Source organism: Oncorhynchus mykiss, chromosome 12, assembly GCF_013265735.2.
Source record: "Oncorhynchus mykiss isolate Arlee chromosome 12, USDA_OmykA_1.1, whole genome shotgun sequence".
Lineage (NCBI taxonomy): Eukaryota > Metazoa > Chordata > Actinopteri > Salmoniformes > Salmonidae > Oncorhynchus > Oncorhynchus mykiss.
In genome coordinates, this window is record NC_048576.1 from 8911313 (window position 1) to 8924169 (window position 12857).

At 46.8% G+C, this 12857-nt stretch overlaps 1 protein-coding gene across 6 annotated transcripts in view; it reads left to right on the forward strand.

The window, feature by feature from the left end:
• The window catches only part of LOC110536778 (probable E3 ubiquitin-protein ligase HERC1), a 102210-nt gene that overhangs the window by 45145 nt on the left and 44208 nt on the right, over positions 1 to 12857 (forward strand). For 3 of the 6 annotated variants that reach the window (XM_036936833.1, XM_036936836.1, XM_036936837.1), the window contains exons 36-44: positions 454 to 693; positions 803 to 886; positions 1042 to 1270; positions 5495 to 5807; positions 8298 to 9032; positions 9233 to 9396; positions 9649 to 9862; positions 10494 to 10672; positions 11907 to 11990. In XM_036936833.1, the coding sequence (XP_036792728.1) occupies positions 454 to 693; positions 803 to 886; positions 1042 to 1270; positions 5495 to 5807; positions 8298 to 9032; positions 9233 to 9396; positions 9649 to 9862; positions 10494 to 10672; positions 11907 to 11990 (2242 nt within the window). Of the gene's footprint in view, positions 1 to 453; positions 694 to 802; positions 887 to 1041; positions 1271 to 5494; positions 5808 to 8297; positions 9033 to 9232; positions 9397 to 9648; positions 9863 to 10057; positions 10108 to 10493; positions 10673 to 11906; positions 11991 to 12857 lie in introns of all 6 variants that reach the window. The other 3 variants (XM_036936839.1, XM_036936838.1, XM_036936835.1) reach the window with 3 other exon arrangements.

Consider the following 12857-nt stretch of genomic DNA (forward strand, 5'->3'; position numbering starts at 1 on the left):
GGGGTACCGGTACAGAGTCAATATACAGGGGGTACCGGTACAGAGTCAATATACAGGGGGTACCGGTACAGAGTCAATATACAGGGGCTACCGGTACAGAGTCAATATACAGGGGGTACCGGTACAGAGTCAATATACAGGGGGTACCGGTACAGAGTCAATATACAGGGGGTACCGGTACAGAGTCAATATACAGGGGGTACCGGTACAGAGTCAATATACAGGGGCTACCGGTACTGAGTCAATATACAGGGGCTACCGGTACAGAGTCAATGTGCGGGGCCACAGGTTAGTCTAGGTAATCTTGATCATACTGAGTAGAAGTATTTAGGATGCAATGTGATTTGTAGATAAGTGATTCTGTACAGTTTGACTACAATGTCAATGATTAAATCATGAAATCGGGCAACATTGTATCCTCCTAATTCCACTTCTTCATCTCCCCTTCTCCAGTTCAACATCACCAAGGAGAACAAAGGGAACGAGGGCACTTGTATCGGAGTGTCTCGCTGGCCCATCCGGGACTACAACCACCGCACCACCACAGACATGTGGCTGTACCGGGCCTACAGCGGTAGTCTGTACCACGGAGGGGAGCTGGGCCGGGCCCTGCCATCTTTCACTCAGGGAGACACCATCACCTGCATCCTGGACATGGAGGCTAGAACCATCTCTTTTGCCAAGAACAACAAGGTCTGTATACAATAAAATACTTTTATTTACGTGACATTTGTTGCTGGTAGGCATAGGATATTCGTCTGAATATCATTAGGACATGCCTAATATTGTGTCTTGTTGACAGGAGCCTAAGTTGGCTTTTGAAGGTGTGGAGGCCACGGAGTTGTACCCTTGTGTGTTATTCTACAGCAGCAACCCTGGAGAGAAGGTGTGTGTGTGTGTGTGTGTGTGTCTTTAATTGGCTCTTTTAATACAAGGTAGATGTCTATGTAACATTTTGAAGTTACTAAGTTACAAGTATAATGCTATCAGTCTGCTTTCAATGGACTAAAGTAGGACACCACTACCCTGCTCTACCCATAGGTGGCGCTGTGTGACCTCCAGATGAGAGGCATGCCCAGTGACCTGCTGCCTGGCGAACCACTGTGTTCCCCCCGCACCACAGTACTGCTGGAGGCCACGGTGCAGCTCCTCCGCAGGCTGCACCAGTGTGACGGCTACTGGACACAACACATCAACCAGCACATGCAGAGCCGGCTGGAGCTCATAGGACCGCTCATGAAGGAGGGAGGCCTGGGGACCGTCAAACATGGTCAGCCACTGGGCGCACACACACTAGCAGTATCATACATTTAGCTTTCTAGTCATTTAGCAGACGCTCTTATCCAGAGTGACTTAGTTAGTACATTCATCTTAAAATAGTGAGGTGGGACAACTACATATCACAGGCATAGAAAGTACATTTTTCATCAATAACATATCTATCTATCAAATTCTGGTTGTTATTTTTTTATTTGAGGGAGGGGGGGTTCACGATGAGGAGGATTATTTAAGATACTGTTTGAAGAGGTAAGGGTTTTCATATGTTTTTGGGGAGATGGGTTTTCGGGGAGATGGGCAGAGACTGTGCTCTGGGGGAAGCTGGTTCCAACATTGGGCTGCCGGGGCAGAGAAGAGCTTGGACTGGGCTGGAGGGTCAAGAGACCTGAGGTGGCAGAACGGAATGCTCAGGTTGGGGTGTAGGGTTTGACCTTAGTCTGAAGGTAGGGAGGGGCAGTTCCTCTCGTTGTTCTGTCGGTAAGCACCACGGTCTTGGTTGTGTGGAGTGTGCGCAGGAACGAGGTTACAGAACCTGGGAAGGTTGAAAACCAAGAGCGCTGCAGCATTCTGGATCAGTTTCTGGGTTTGATGGCGCAAGCTGGGAGCCCAGCCAACAGCGAGTTTCAGTAGTCCAGACGGGAGAAGACAAATGCCTGGATTAAGAACCTGTGCCACTTCCTGTGAGAGGTAGGGTCGTACTCTACGGATGTTCCTCTTCCTGTGTGAGGTCGGGTCGTACTCTACTGATGTTGTAGAACATGAACCTGCAGGAATGAGTCACTGCTTTGATGTTTGCAGAGAACGACAGGGTGTTGTCCAGGGTTACGTCACAGTTCTTTGCACTCTGGGAGGGTGACACTGGAGTTGTCAACCGTGATGGAGAGGTATTTGAGCGAGAAGGCATTCCCCCCCCCCCCCCGAGGAAGAGCAGTTCCGACATCCCAGTTGGGTGTCAGAAAGAGAAAAATATTTAAGTGTCACCCGCATAGCAATGATAGGAGAGACCATGTGAGGATATGACTGACTTGGTGAGAAGTGAAGAGGGACTAGAACCGAGCCCTGGGGGACAACAGTAGTGAGAGTACGTGGGGCAGACACAGGTCCTCTCCATGTCACCTGGTAGGAGAGACCTGCTAGGTTGGATGCAATACAGGAGTGTGCAGAGCCTGAGATGCCCAGCCCTAAGAGGGTGGAGAGGAGGATCTGATGGTTCAGGGTGTTGAAGGCAAGGTATAGATGTAGGAGGATGAGAGGAGAGAGAGTCAGCTTTGGCAGTGCGGAGAGCCTCCGTGACAAAGAGAAGAGCAGTCTCAGTTTAGTGACCTGTCTTGAAGCCTGACTGGTTAGGGTCAAGAAGATCATTCTGAGATGAAAGTTGTTCAGAGACAGCATCCTCAAGTGTTTTGGAAAGAAAAGGATACAGGTCTATAGTTGACGTCAGTGTTCGTTTCTTGAGGGGACGCAGTGCCAGTGGTGAGGAATGAGTTGATGAGAGAATTCAGGAATGGGAGAAGGTCTCCAGAGATAGTCTGGAGAAGGGAGGATGGCAGGTTGTCTGGAGGCCAGACCTCACTAGTCAAGAGAGAGAGGGGAGAAAGAGGTCAAGGCTTAGGGTAGTTCTGTGTGAGTTGAGACCAGTGGACTGAGTAGCGGATGTCTGGAGGGGGTGGAAGATTTAGGTGGGAGGAAAAAGTAGAAAAGAGTTTCCTAGAGGCAGAAGCTTGACATGTAGTGATAGAAGGTGGCTTTAGCAGGAGATCCAGAGGAAGAGAAGGTAGAGAGAAGGGACTGAAAGGATTATAGGTCTTCTGGAAGTTTAGTTTTCCTCCATTTTTGCTCAGCTACCCGCAGCCTTGTTCTGTAAGCTCGCAATCAGTCACTCAGCCATGGAGCAGGAGGGGAGGCCCGAGCCAACCTGGAGGAAAGGGGACGGTGCAAATCATGGGATGAGGAGAAGTGTCAGAGGCAGAATCAGGAGACAGGAGGGAGAAGGATTTAGCAGAGGGGAGAGATGATAGAAGAGGAAAGAGTAGTGGGAGAGAGAGAATATTGCGTCCGCACACGACCATCTGGGTAGCGGCTGAGTGTTCAGGATTGGAGGAAAGGGAGACAGAAAAGGAAATCAAAGTAGTGATGAGAGACCTGGAGAGGCGTTGCAGTAAGATTAGTAGGCGAGCAGCCTCTAGTAAAAGATTGTCAAGCGTATTGCCTGCTTTTTGAGTTGGAGGGGATTGGGAAAGGGTGAGGTCAAGAGGCAAGGAGGGGAAATAAATTAATCGAAGGCAGATGTCGGGAGGTTGAAGTCGCCAAGTACGAAGAGCGGTGAGCCAATCTTCAGGAAATTAGCTTATCAAGGTGTCAACTCTCCCAGGGTACCTGGTGGTCTGTAGATGACAACGTTAATTTTGAGTGGACCCGTGACAGTGTGGAATTCAAATGAGGAGATGGACAGGTGAGGGAGAAATGAGTTAGCCTGTGCCACCACTGCGACGACCAGATGCTCTCGGACTATGAGAGAAAACAATCAGATGAAGAAAGAGCAGCTGGAGTAGCAGTGTTCTCTGGGGTGATCCCTCTCTGGAACAAGGCAAGAGACTGAAGGGCAGCACAGGCTGAGATGAACTCTGCGTTCTTGATCGCAGATCGGCAGTTCCAAGAGCTGCCAGAGACCTGAGAATTCCATGGTTGGTGCGCGCGCAGGGTACACTAAATTAGAAGGGTAGCAGCCGAGAGGGGGGAAGCGTCTGGAAAGCCTTCAGGTAGATGAGCGAACGGGTAGAGAAAACACAGAGCTCCAAAAGATCAAAATGAGAATCTATAAATAACTAGGTAAGATACTGAGAGAGTGGTGTGGAGCCTTCCACGAACAACTCGGATGAACTAACAGCTGCCACTGAGAAACCAGTGGAGAATGACGAACTAATTGCCAATTGCCTAGCAGCCGAGGAGAGAGCACCTCCCTGTACTAATTGCTGATTGCCTAGGAGAGATGAAACCACTCCCCCCTCCAATACAGCCACTGGTTACCAAAACAAGTCACACATTGCCCTGCCCCTTGATCCTGGTTGATGTGTCTATCTGCCAATGATGAGCAGGCAGCACTTTATACACCAAAGTAGACCACTGGGAAGACAGTCAGCAGTTCATACACCAAAGTAGACCACTGGGAAGACAGTCAGCAGTTCATACACCAAAGTAGACCACTGGGAAGACAGTCAGCAGTTCATACACCAAAGTAGACCACTGGGAAGACAGGCAGCACTTTAACTAGTTGGTCCTAGCTAGGAAAAAGACAGTACTAGACCACAACAAATAATCACTCCTGGAGATATCAGGAGTCCTCTAGATATAGAATATATATATATGATATATTCTAGATATAGAATGAAGTACGCTGAGATGGAGGCTGAGAAGTTGGTGATATATACTCAGAAGATGAAACCCCTCCCTCTCCAATACAGCCACTGATTACCAAAACAAGTCACACGTTTACACATTTACACACCTGAATACGTTCACAGAATAGAGAAAGAGCTCAAACTAACTGTAGCTATTCAGCATTGTCTGGAAGGCTAGTGGTATTTGAAGACGTTTTTACTATGCTGTGATCGTGATGTGGCTGTTGTACCTATTTTAGTTGAATACACTGATTTAAGTCTGTATGTTCTGCTTCAGTCTATATCTGACTAAAATGTAAATGTAGCCTTAAAAAGATGAAAAGTAACTGTCACTTAGTTTCTTTATCTGATTTTTAATAATATAAAAAAAAAAAAAAAAAAAATGTACCCCCTTTTTCTCCCCAATTTCGTAGTATTCAATTATTTGTAGTTACTATCTTGTCTCATCGCTACAACTCCCGTACGGAGGTCGAAGGTCATGCGTCCTCCGGAACACAACCCAACCAAGCCGCACTGCTTCTTAACACAGCGCGCATCCAACCCGGAAGCCAGCCGCACCAATGTGTTGGAGGAAACACCGTGCACCTGGCACTGCACTGTGCCCGGCCTGCCACAGGAGGCGCTGGTGCGCGATGAGACAAGGATATCCCTACCGGCCAAACCCTCCCTAACCCGGACGACGCTAGGACAATTGTGCGTCACGTCACGGGCGCGAACCCAGAGTCTCTGGTGGCACAGCTAGCGTTGCGATGCAGTGCCCTAGACCACTGCGCCCCCTGGGAGTTTATCTGATTTCTTATCTGTCCCTGTTAATCCAGCAGGCCCAAGACCTAAAGGAATTGATGAAAGGGAGAAGAACAAGGAGCAGGTCAGGAGTTGTGTTGGAGAGGAGACTGTAGAACCAGGAGACTTGGTGACGGGACCTTCAGGCCTCTCTGAGACCCAACTGGGTGCTTTGTGCTCTGAGGTGTGGCCGGTGCTGGCCCTGATCGGAGGAGTGGACAGTGGGCTCCGGGCAGGGGGGCTCTGCCTGCACAAACCCAGTGGGAGAAGGGCTACCCTGCTGGGGGTACTGAAGGAAGGAAGCCCCCTAGCCAAGCTTCAATGGGAGGAGGCTGACCTCTCTGTCAGGTATTACAGTAGAGATTACACACACACACACACACACACTCAACTGTAGAGAATTGTTTTCATGCACAGTGCTGTTTATTTCCAGACTTTTGTGATCCATCCTGTTCTGTTGTGTCTGTCTCTCTCCAGTTCCATCATGTTCTGTTGTGTCTGTCTCTCTCCAGTTCCATCCTGTTCTGTTGTGTCTGTCTCTCTACAGTTCCATCCTGTTCTGTCTCTCTACAGTTCCATCCTGTTGTGTCTGTCTACAGTTCCATCCTGTTGTGTCTCTCTACAGTTCCATTCTGTTCTGTCTCTCTACAGTTCCATCCTGTTCTGTTCTGTCTGTCTACAGTTCCATCCTGTTCTGTCTCTTTACAGTTCCATTCTGTTCTGTCTCTCTCCAGTTCCATTCTGTTCTGTCTCTCTACAGTTCCATCCTGTTCTGTCTCTCTACAGTTCCATCCTGTTGTGTCTCTCTACAGTTCCATCCTGTTGTGTCTGTCTACAGTTCCATCCTGTTGTGTCTGTCTCCAGTTCCATTCTGTTCTGTCTCTACAGTTCCATTCTGTTCTGTCTGTCTACAGTTCCATCCTGTTCTGTCTCTCTACAGTTCCATCCTGTTCTGTCTCTCTACAGTTCCATCCTGTTGTGTCTGTCTACAGTTCCATCCTGTTGTGTCTGTCTCCAGTTCCATTCTGTTCTGTCTCCAGTTCCATTCTGTTCTGTCTCTACAGTTCCATTCTGTTCTGTCTGTCTACAGTTCCATCCTGTTGTGTCTGTCTACAGTTCCATCCTGTTGTGTCTGTCTCCAGTTCCATTCTGTTCTGTTCTGTCTGTCTACAGTTCCATCCTGTTCTGTCTCTCTACAGTTCCATCCTGTTTTGTCTGTCTACAGTTCCATCCTGTTCTCTGTCTACAGTTCCATCCTGTTCTGTCTGTCTACAGTTCCATCCTGTTCTGTCTCTCTACAGTTCCATCCTGTTCTGTCTCTCTACAGTTCCATCCTGTTGTCTGTCTGTCTACAGTTCCATCCTGTTCTGTTGTCTGTCTGTCTCTACAGTTCCATCCTGTTCTGTCTCTCTACAGTTCCATCCTGTTTTGTCTGTCTACAGTTCCATCCTGTTCTCTGTCTACAGTTCCATCCTGTTCTGTCTGTCTACAGTTCCATCCTGTTCTGTCTCTCTACAGTTCCATCCTGTTCTGTCTCTCTACAGTTCCATCCTGTTCTGTCTCTCTACAGTTCCATCCTGTTGTCTGTCTGTCTACAGTTCCATCCTGTTCTGTTGTCTGTCTGTCTCTACAGTTCCATTCTGTTCTGTCTGTCTACAGTTCCATCCTGTTCTGTCTCTCTACAGTTCCATCCTGTTTTGTCTGTCTACAGTTCCATCCTGTTCTCTGTCTACAGTTCCATCCTGTTCTGTCTGTCTACAGTTCCATCCTGTTCTGTCTCTCTACAGTTCCATCCTGTTCTGTCTCTCTACAGTTCCATCCTGTTGTCTGTCTGTCTACAGTTCCATCCTGTTCTGTTGTCTGTCTGTCTCTACAGTTCCATCCTGTTCTGTCTCTCTACAGTTCCATCCTGTTTTGTCTGTCTACAGTTCCATCCTGTTCTCTGTCTACAGTTCCATCCTGTTCTGTCTGTCTACAGTTCCATCCTGTTCTGTCTCTCTACAGTTCCATCCTGTTCTGTCTCTCTACAGTTCCATCCTGTTCTGTCTCTCTACAGTTCCATCCTGTTGTCTGTCTGTCTACAGTTCCATCCTGTTCTGTTGTCTGTCTGTCTCTACAGTTCCATTCTGTTCTGTCTGTCTACAGTTCCATCCTGTTCTGTCTCTCTACAGTTCCATCCTGTTCTGTCTCTCTACAGTTCCATCCTGTTGTCTGTCTGTCTACAGTTCCATCCTGTTCTGTTGTCTGTCTGTCTCTACAGTTCCATTCTGTTCTGTCTCTCTCCAGTTTCATTCTGTTATGTCTCTCTCCAGTTCCATACTGTTCTGTCTCTCTACAGTTCCATCCTGTTCTGTCTCTCTACAGTTCCATCCTGTTCTGTTGTGTCTGTCTCTCTACAGTTCCATCCTGTTCTGTTGTGTCTGTCTCTCTACAGTTCCATCCTGTTCTGTCTCTCTACAGTTCCATCCTGTTCTGTCTCTCTACAGTTCCATCCTGTTCTGTTGTGTCTGTCTCTCTACAGTTCCATCCTGTTCTGTTGTGTCTGTCTCTCTACAGTTCCATCCTGTTCTGTCTCTCTACAGTTCCATCCTGTTCTGTTGTGTCTGTCTCTCTACAGTTCCATCCTGTTCTGTTGTGCGTGTCTGTCTTTCTTTTCTGTTTATTTCTGTTCTGTTTTAATCATGTGTCTTTCCCTCGGTTACCTAATTCACCCTTCTTACCTTTCCCTTTTCTTCCTTCTTTTTGTTTCTCTTCTTCTTTTTTTTTGTCCTCCCTCCTTCATTTCCTCCCTCCCTCTCCATCTGTTTCATGTCCTGGTTCTCTCACCACTAACCAAAGCTTCCTGAATTCTTGGTCACCCAGCGATACTCCGCTCTCCTCCTTGGAGCCCTGTGACGTGCCCCAGTGTGACGTCAGCAGATTCCGAGGCCTCAAACCCTCTGTCCTCTTAGACCTGATCTTCCTGACCGGCCTCCTGGAGGAGCAGGAGGAGGCCCGGGGACGAGGAGGAGGCACAGGGAGAACCAGGAAGAGCTGCTCCTCCGAGCAGGAAGAGGAGGGATGGAGCATCCCTCGGAGCGTGCTGGAACGCAGGCTAGATGAAGACATCGCCCGTGTCATGATGGACGATGATGACATTGAAAGAGGCACTGGGCTAACAGAGGAGACGGAGGAGAGGGAAGGAGAGAGGGAGAGGAACAGTCACCCGTCCCCAACTAGAGCGCTCTCAGAGTCCTGTGACGATCCAGAGGAGGGTAGTACCTCGTCCTCCTGCCCCCCAACTCCAACCCCAACCCTACCGACCCCCTCCCCCCATCAGACCAAGCCCCAGCCAGATGTCTTCTCCCTGGAGCTCCGGGCTGTAAGGGTTTCCTACCTCCTGCTGGGAGCCTTAAAGTCCCTGGCTGTCATCCTCAGCTGTGGGAAGTTTACTGACCTGCTGCTGGTGCCAAAGCATCAAGACCCCTCTACTGCTGCCATCCTGACCAGTAGCAGCCCTGACCAGGCTAAGCCAGGGGACTCTGGTTTGAGCCCTGGCCCAGCCGGAGAAGACAGCAACGCTGCTGAAATGAGGTAGATTGATTTTGAATTTATTTTTCAAAAACAAATTCAGAATATAATACACACATATGATTCATATAGTGCTTTTCAAATACCCAAATAAAATGACATTTACATATACAGTTAAAAACAAGCAATTATTTAAAATGAAATAAAACTATCTAGCATAACTCTGTCGTTGAATTCCAGTATTTCCATGATGGTGTTCCTAGGTCTGTGCTACAGTTTATGGTGCGGAGCATGGTGAAGTGGGCTGTGCGACCCTGCCCTATCAAACAGAGTGTGTCCCTGTCAGACCTAGAGAGAGCTCAGGTCCTAATCTTCAAAGGAACTCTCAACAGACTGCAGGAGGACAAAGTAACCAAAGACTGGAAGGGTACTAGTACCGTTATTATTGGCTTATAGAAAATGTAATGTTCAGAATAGACGAATAGTCCTCTGGTTTGGCCAGTCCAATATGGCTTCGTATTTCTCTCTGGGTTATTGTGTGAAAGGTTAAGCTTAACGAGTGGTACGAAATTCTTGTTTTTTTTTTAGACTTGTTCAAAATTGAAGTTCTTGCGAATTTAGCTTGTTGTTGCCGCTGAAGAATAATTTAAAATCATTTATTTCTAATTTCTCCCTGTAGAGCCTGGTCACCACTCCTCGTTCCAGCCGCTGTCAAAGACTTCCAGCTCTGTGTCTCTCTACAGCACGGGGTCAGAGGGCACCGCCATCTTCAGTCAATCAAACGGAGCCTCTGCCTCGTCCTCCACCAATGACCTGGCTGCTTCCCTGCTCTCTGCGCTGCAGGCCGATGGCCTGGAGAACTTTAACCCCTTCCTCCCCATCAACCTCCTGCAGTGAGTACAGATCCATACATAGATTCTATTTCTATGTAATTCTATTTCTATGTTATGGTACGTTTAGTCATTAATGAAGGTTAATGTCGGAATCACAGTAGTTCTTAGTCCTTTTCAGGGTACACACACACACACACACACACACACACACACACTTTCCATTGACAGCCTGGGTTGTTGATGTTCCTGCTCCAGATCCATATCAGTCGGCAGCTCGTCTGAGACACAGAAGACTCAGAGTGGTGGTGAGTGTGTGAAATGAGACTGTGCTCTGTCTAACCCTCCCAAGGCTTCAGCTCTGCTGCAACTCCTCCTGGTTCTGATCTAACTGCTGGCTTCCCAAAGACGAGCAGACTTACAGCACAGTTCAACTCTATGAGGCGGTTTCCTGGACATTTTCAATGGAGCAATCGGCCCTACATGTTAAATGTAACAAACGTGTTCTATCTCTGATGATGAGGCTATGAAGAGAATTGGAAGCCTCTAATTGTCAGTGGGCTCCATTCTGTGGGCTCCCTTCTGTCCAGGAACTTCTAGTCCTAACACACAACCAGTGGTGCCTCTGTATCTCAGCTGTCTTTGTGCTAAATGCAGCCCACTACCACTGTGTTGTTGGCTTGGCTTCCTCTAGGCGGATGGTGTTAGCACGGTTCCCTACCCTGGCCGGCCTGGTTAATAACCCCCCCATGTTGCACGGTCCCGGCCCAGGCTTCGGCCTGGCCACCTCGTCTTCCTGTGAGGGCTTCACAGAGCAGCAGACCAGCTTCATGGAGCCCTGCGCTAATTCTCAGGCCAGGAGCCGTGGCGCGGGTAAGAAAAACAAATACATGGAAGATTGAAGGCAATTTGGCTGGGTTTAGATAGGCAGCCCAATTCTGTTTTTTTTTTGCCCAATTAGTGGCAAAAGATCTGATCTGATTGGTTAAAAGACCAATTAGTGGCAAAAAGATCTGATCTGATTGGTTAAAAGACCAATTAGTGGCAAAAAGATCTGATCTGATTGGTTAAAAGACCAATTAGTGGCAAAAGATCAGAATTGATCTGCATGTGTAAACAGCCTTTTATGGTGTGCTGCCCATCTCATTCAATAAGAGAACCAGTCACACAGCAACACGGACCAACTAGCCTGGTCCCAGATATGTTTGCAGTTGGTTATACAGCGCAGACAGATCTGAGAGCAGGCTATAGATCAACTCCGCTCCGTCAATAACAAGACAGAATAGATACTGTAATGCTCACGGGGAACTTTATGTCTGCCTGTTGCATGTCATGGCATGTTGAATGACATGCCCGGCTAATGTTCATTGTCCAGCTGGTTATTTCTGTTATGAGTGCTTGATTTTTGACAACCAGAGCTTGTGTATTTGTATATGAAGAGTTGATTGATTGCATGCATGAAATCAGTTTGTCATCTACTCACATTGCTTGAATGGGACCATGAATTTGTGTTGAAAATGAACAGTCCTAAATAGAGCAACAGGAAATTCTCTTACATAGAGAATTCATCCAGTTCTTTCTGTATAAAAACCAAATCATTTTTTTAGGATGGTGACAATTGTTTTGGGAAAGGTGCAGCCTGCTCAATGAGTTCACACTGTTCTGCAAATCAATTTAGGGACTTCTTGTGGTAAAATAAGTAAACTTTTGTTTGTTTGTAAGGACTTTGAGTGCTGTTACTGCAATAGTACTTACAGTGCATTCGGGAAAGTATTCAGACCCCTTCCCCTTTTTCCACATTTTGTTACTTTACAGCCTTATTCTAAAATGGATTAAATATTTTTTTCCCCCTCATCAATCTACACACAATACCTCATCATGACAAAGCAAAACCAGGTTTTTATATATTTTTTGCAAATGTATTCAAAATAAAAATCAAAAATACCTTATTTACAGTATGTTCTTACTGAAAGAGTTTTGCATTTCAGCCCGATAGGAAGTTGTCGTTGCCTTCATTGTATGATGACATGTCAAACATTTTACTGTCGATGACAGATTTGTTGGCTTGTTTTTCTTTTACCTTTTTTTTTGTCTCCTCAATTTCTAGAACGGCCTCAAATGTTTGTCCCAGTCCGCTTACTAGAAATGGGCTTCTCTATGAGACATATCTACAAGGCCATGGAGGCAGCAGGTATTGCTGTCGCTGCGCTCTGTGTGTTAAGTGTGGTGTGTACTGTGCTCCATCCGCTTTCTGTGTTGTAGACTTGTTCCTGCTTTTCCAGAGGGGTCTGGGTTTCTTTCTTTTAGGTCTACTCCTATGTCTTTCCTCTTTGCATGCGGCCTATCGAAACGGGTCGTGGTATAGACACTAGTATTTTACAAATCAGGGGTTGGAACCAAAATTATTTCCCAATTGTTTCGTTCTGAAAATAACTATTCTTTTATTAAGTCCATTCCACTTTTCTGACAAGGAAAATAACGTTCTGAACCGTTTCGGACCCCAAAAAAGTTAGTTTATATTGGGGGTTTTTAAACCTTAAATTACTTCACTAATCAGTTCGGATAGAGCAACTTACTATGGTACGGCCCAGCTATAGTTGTTTACGTGCATGATAGATAGACAAGTGTAGGGCACGAGATGCGACTGGTGGGGAGAGAGCGAGAGAGGTTGGAGGAGAAGGCTTGGCGCGCTGGGCATCTTGTTATGACATGCATTATATGAATTTGGCCCGCAGAATAATACCTATGGAAGAGCGACTTCTATGGAGGAACTTTAAAATGTCTTTGAACTCCCGAGAGTTGGCTTAATGTTGGACAAGAGCTACTGTAGCTAGCTAGCTAACGAGCTTGTGTGTGCAGAGCGGCACTAGAATTAAAAACACATCTTACCTTTTTGTAGTTGATAAATCCAATGTGAAACGTGATAACTATAGTATCCTTAATAACGAGCATTGAGAAAGTTAATTCCGTTCTTCAGACACTGGAAGAAGTTTCTGAGTGACAGAGTGAGAACTTTGCATAGGTGCTTTGTTGCGTTTTTTTTGTGGACTTGAAAACA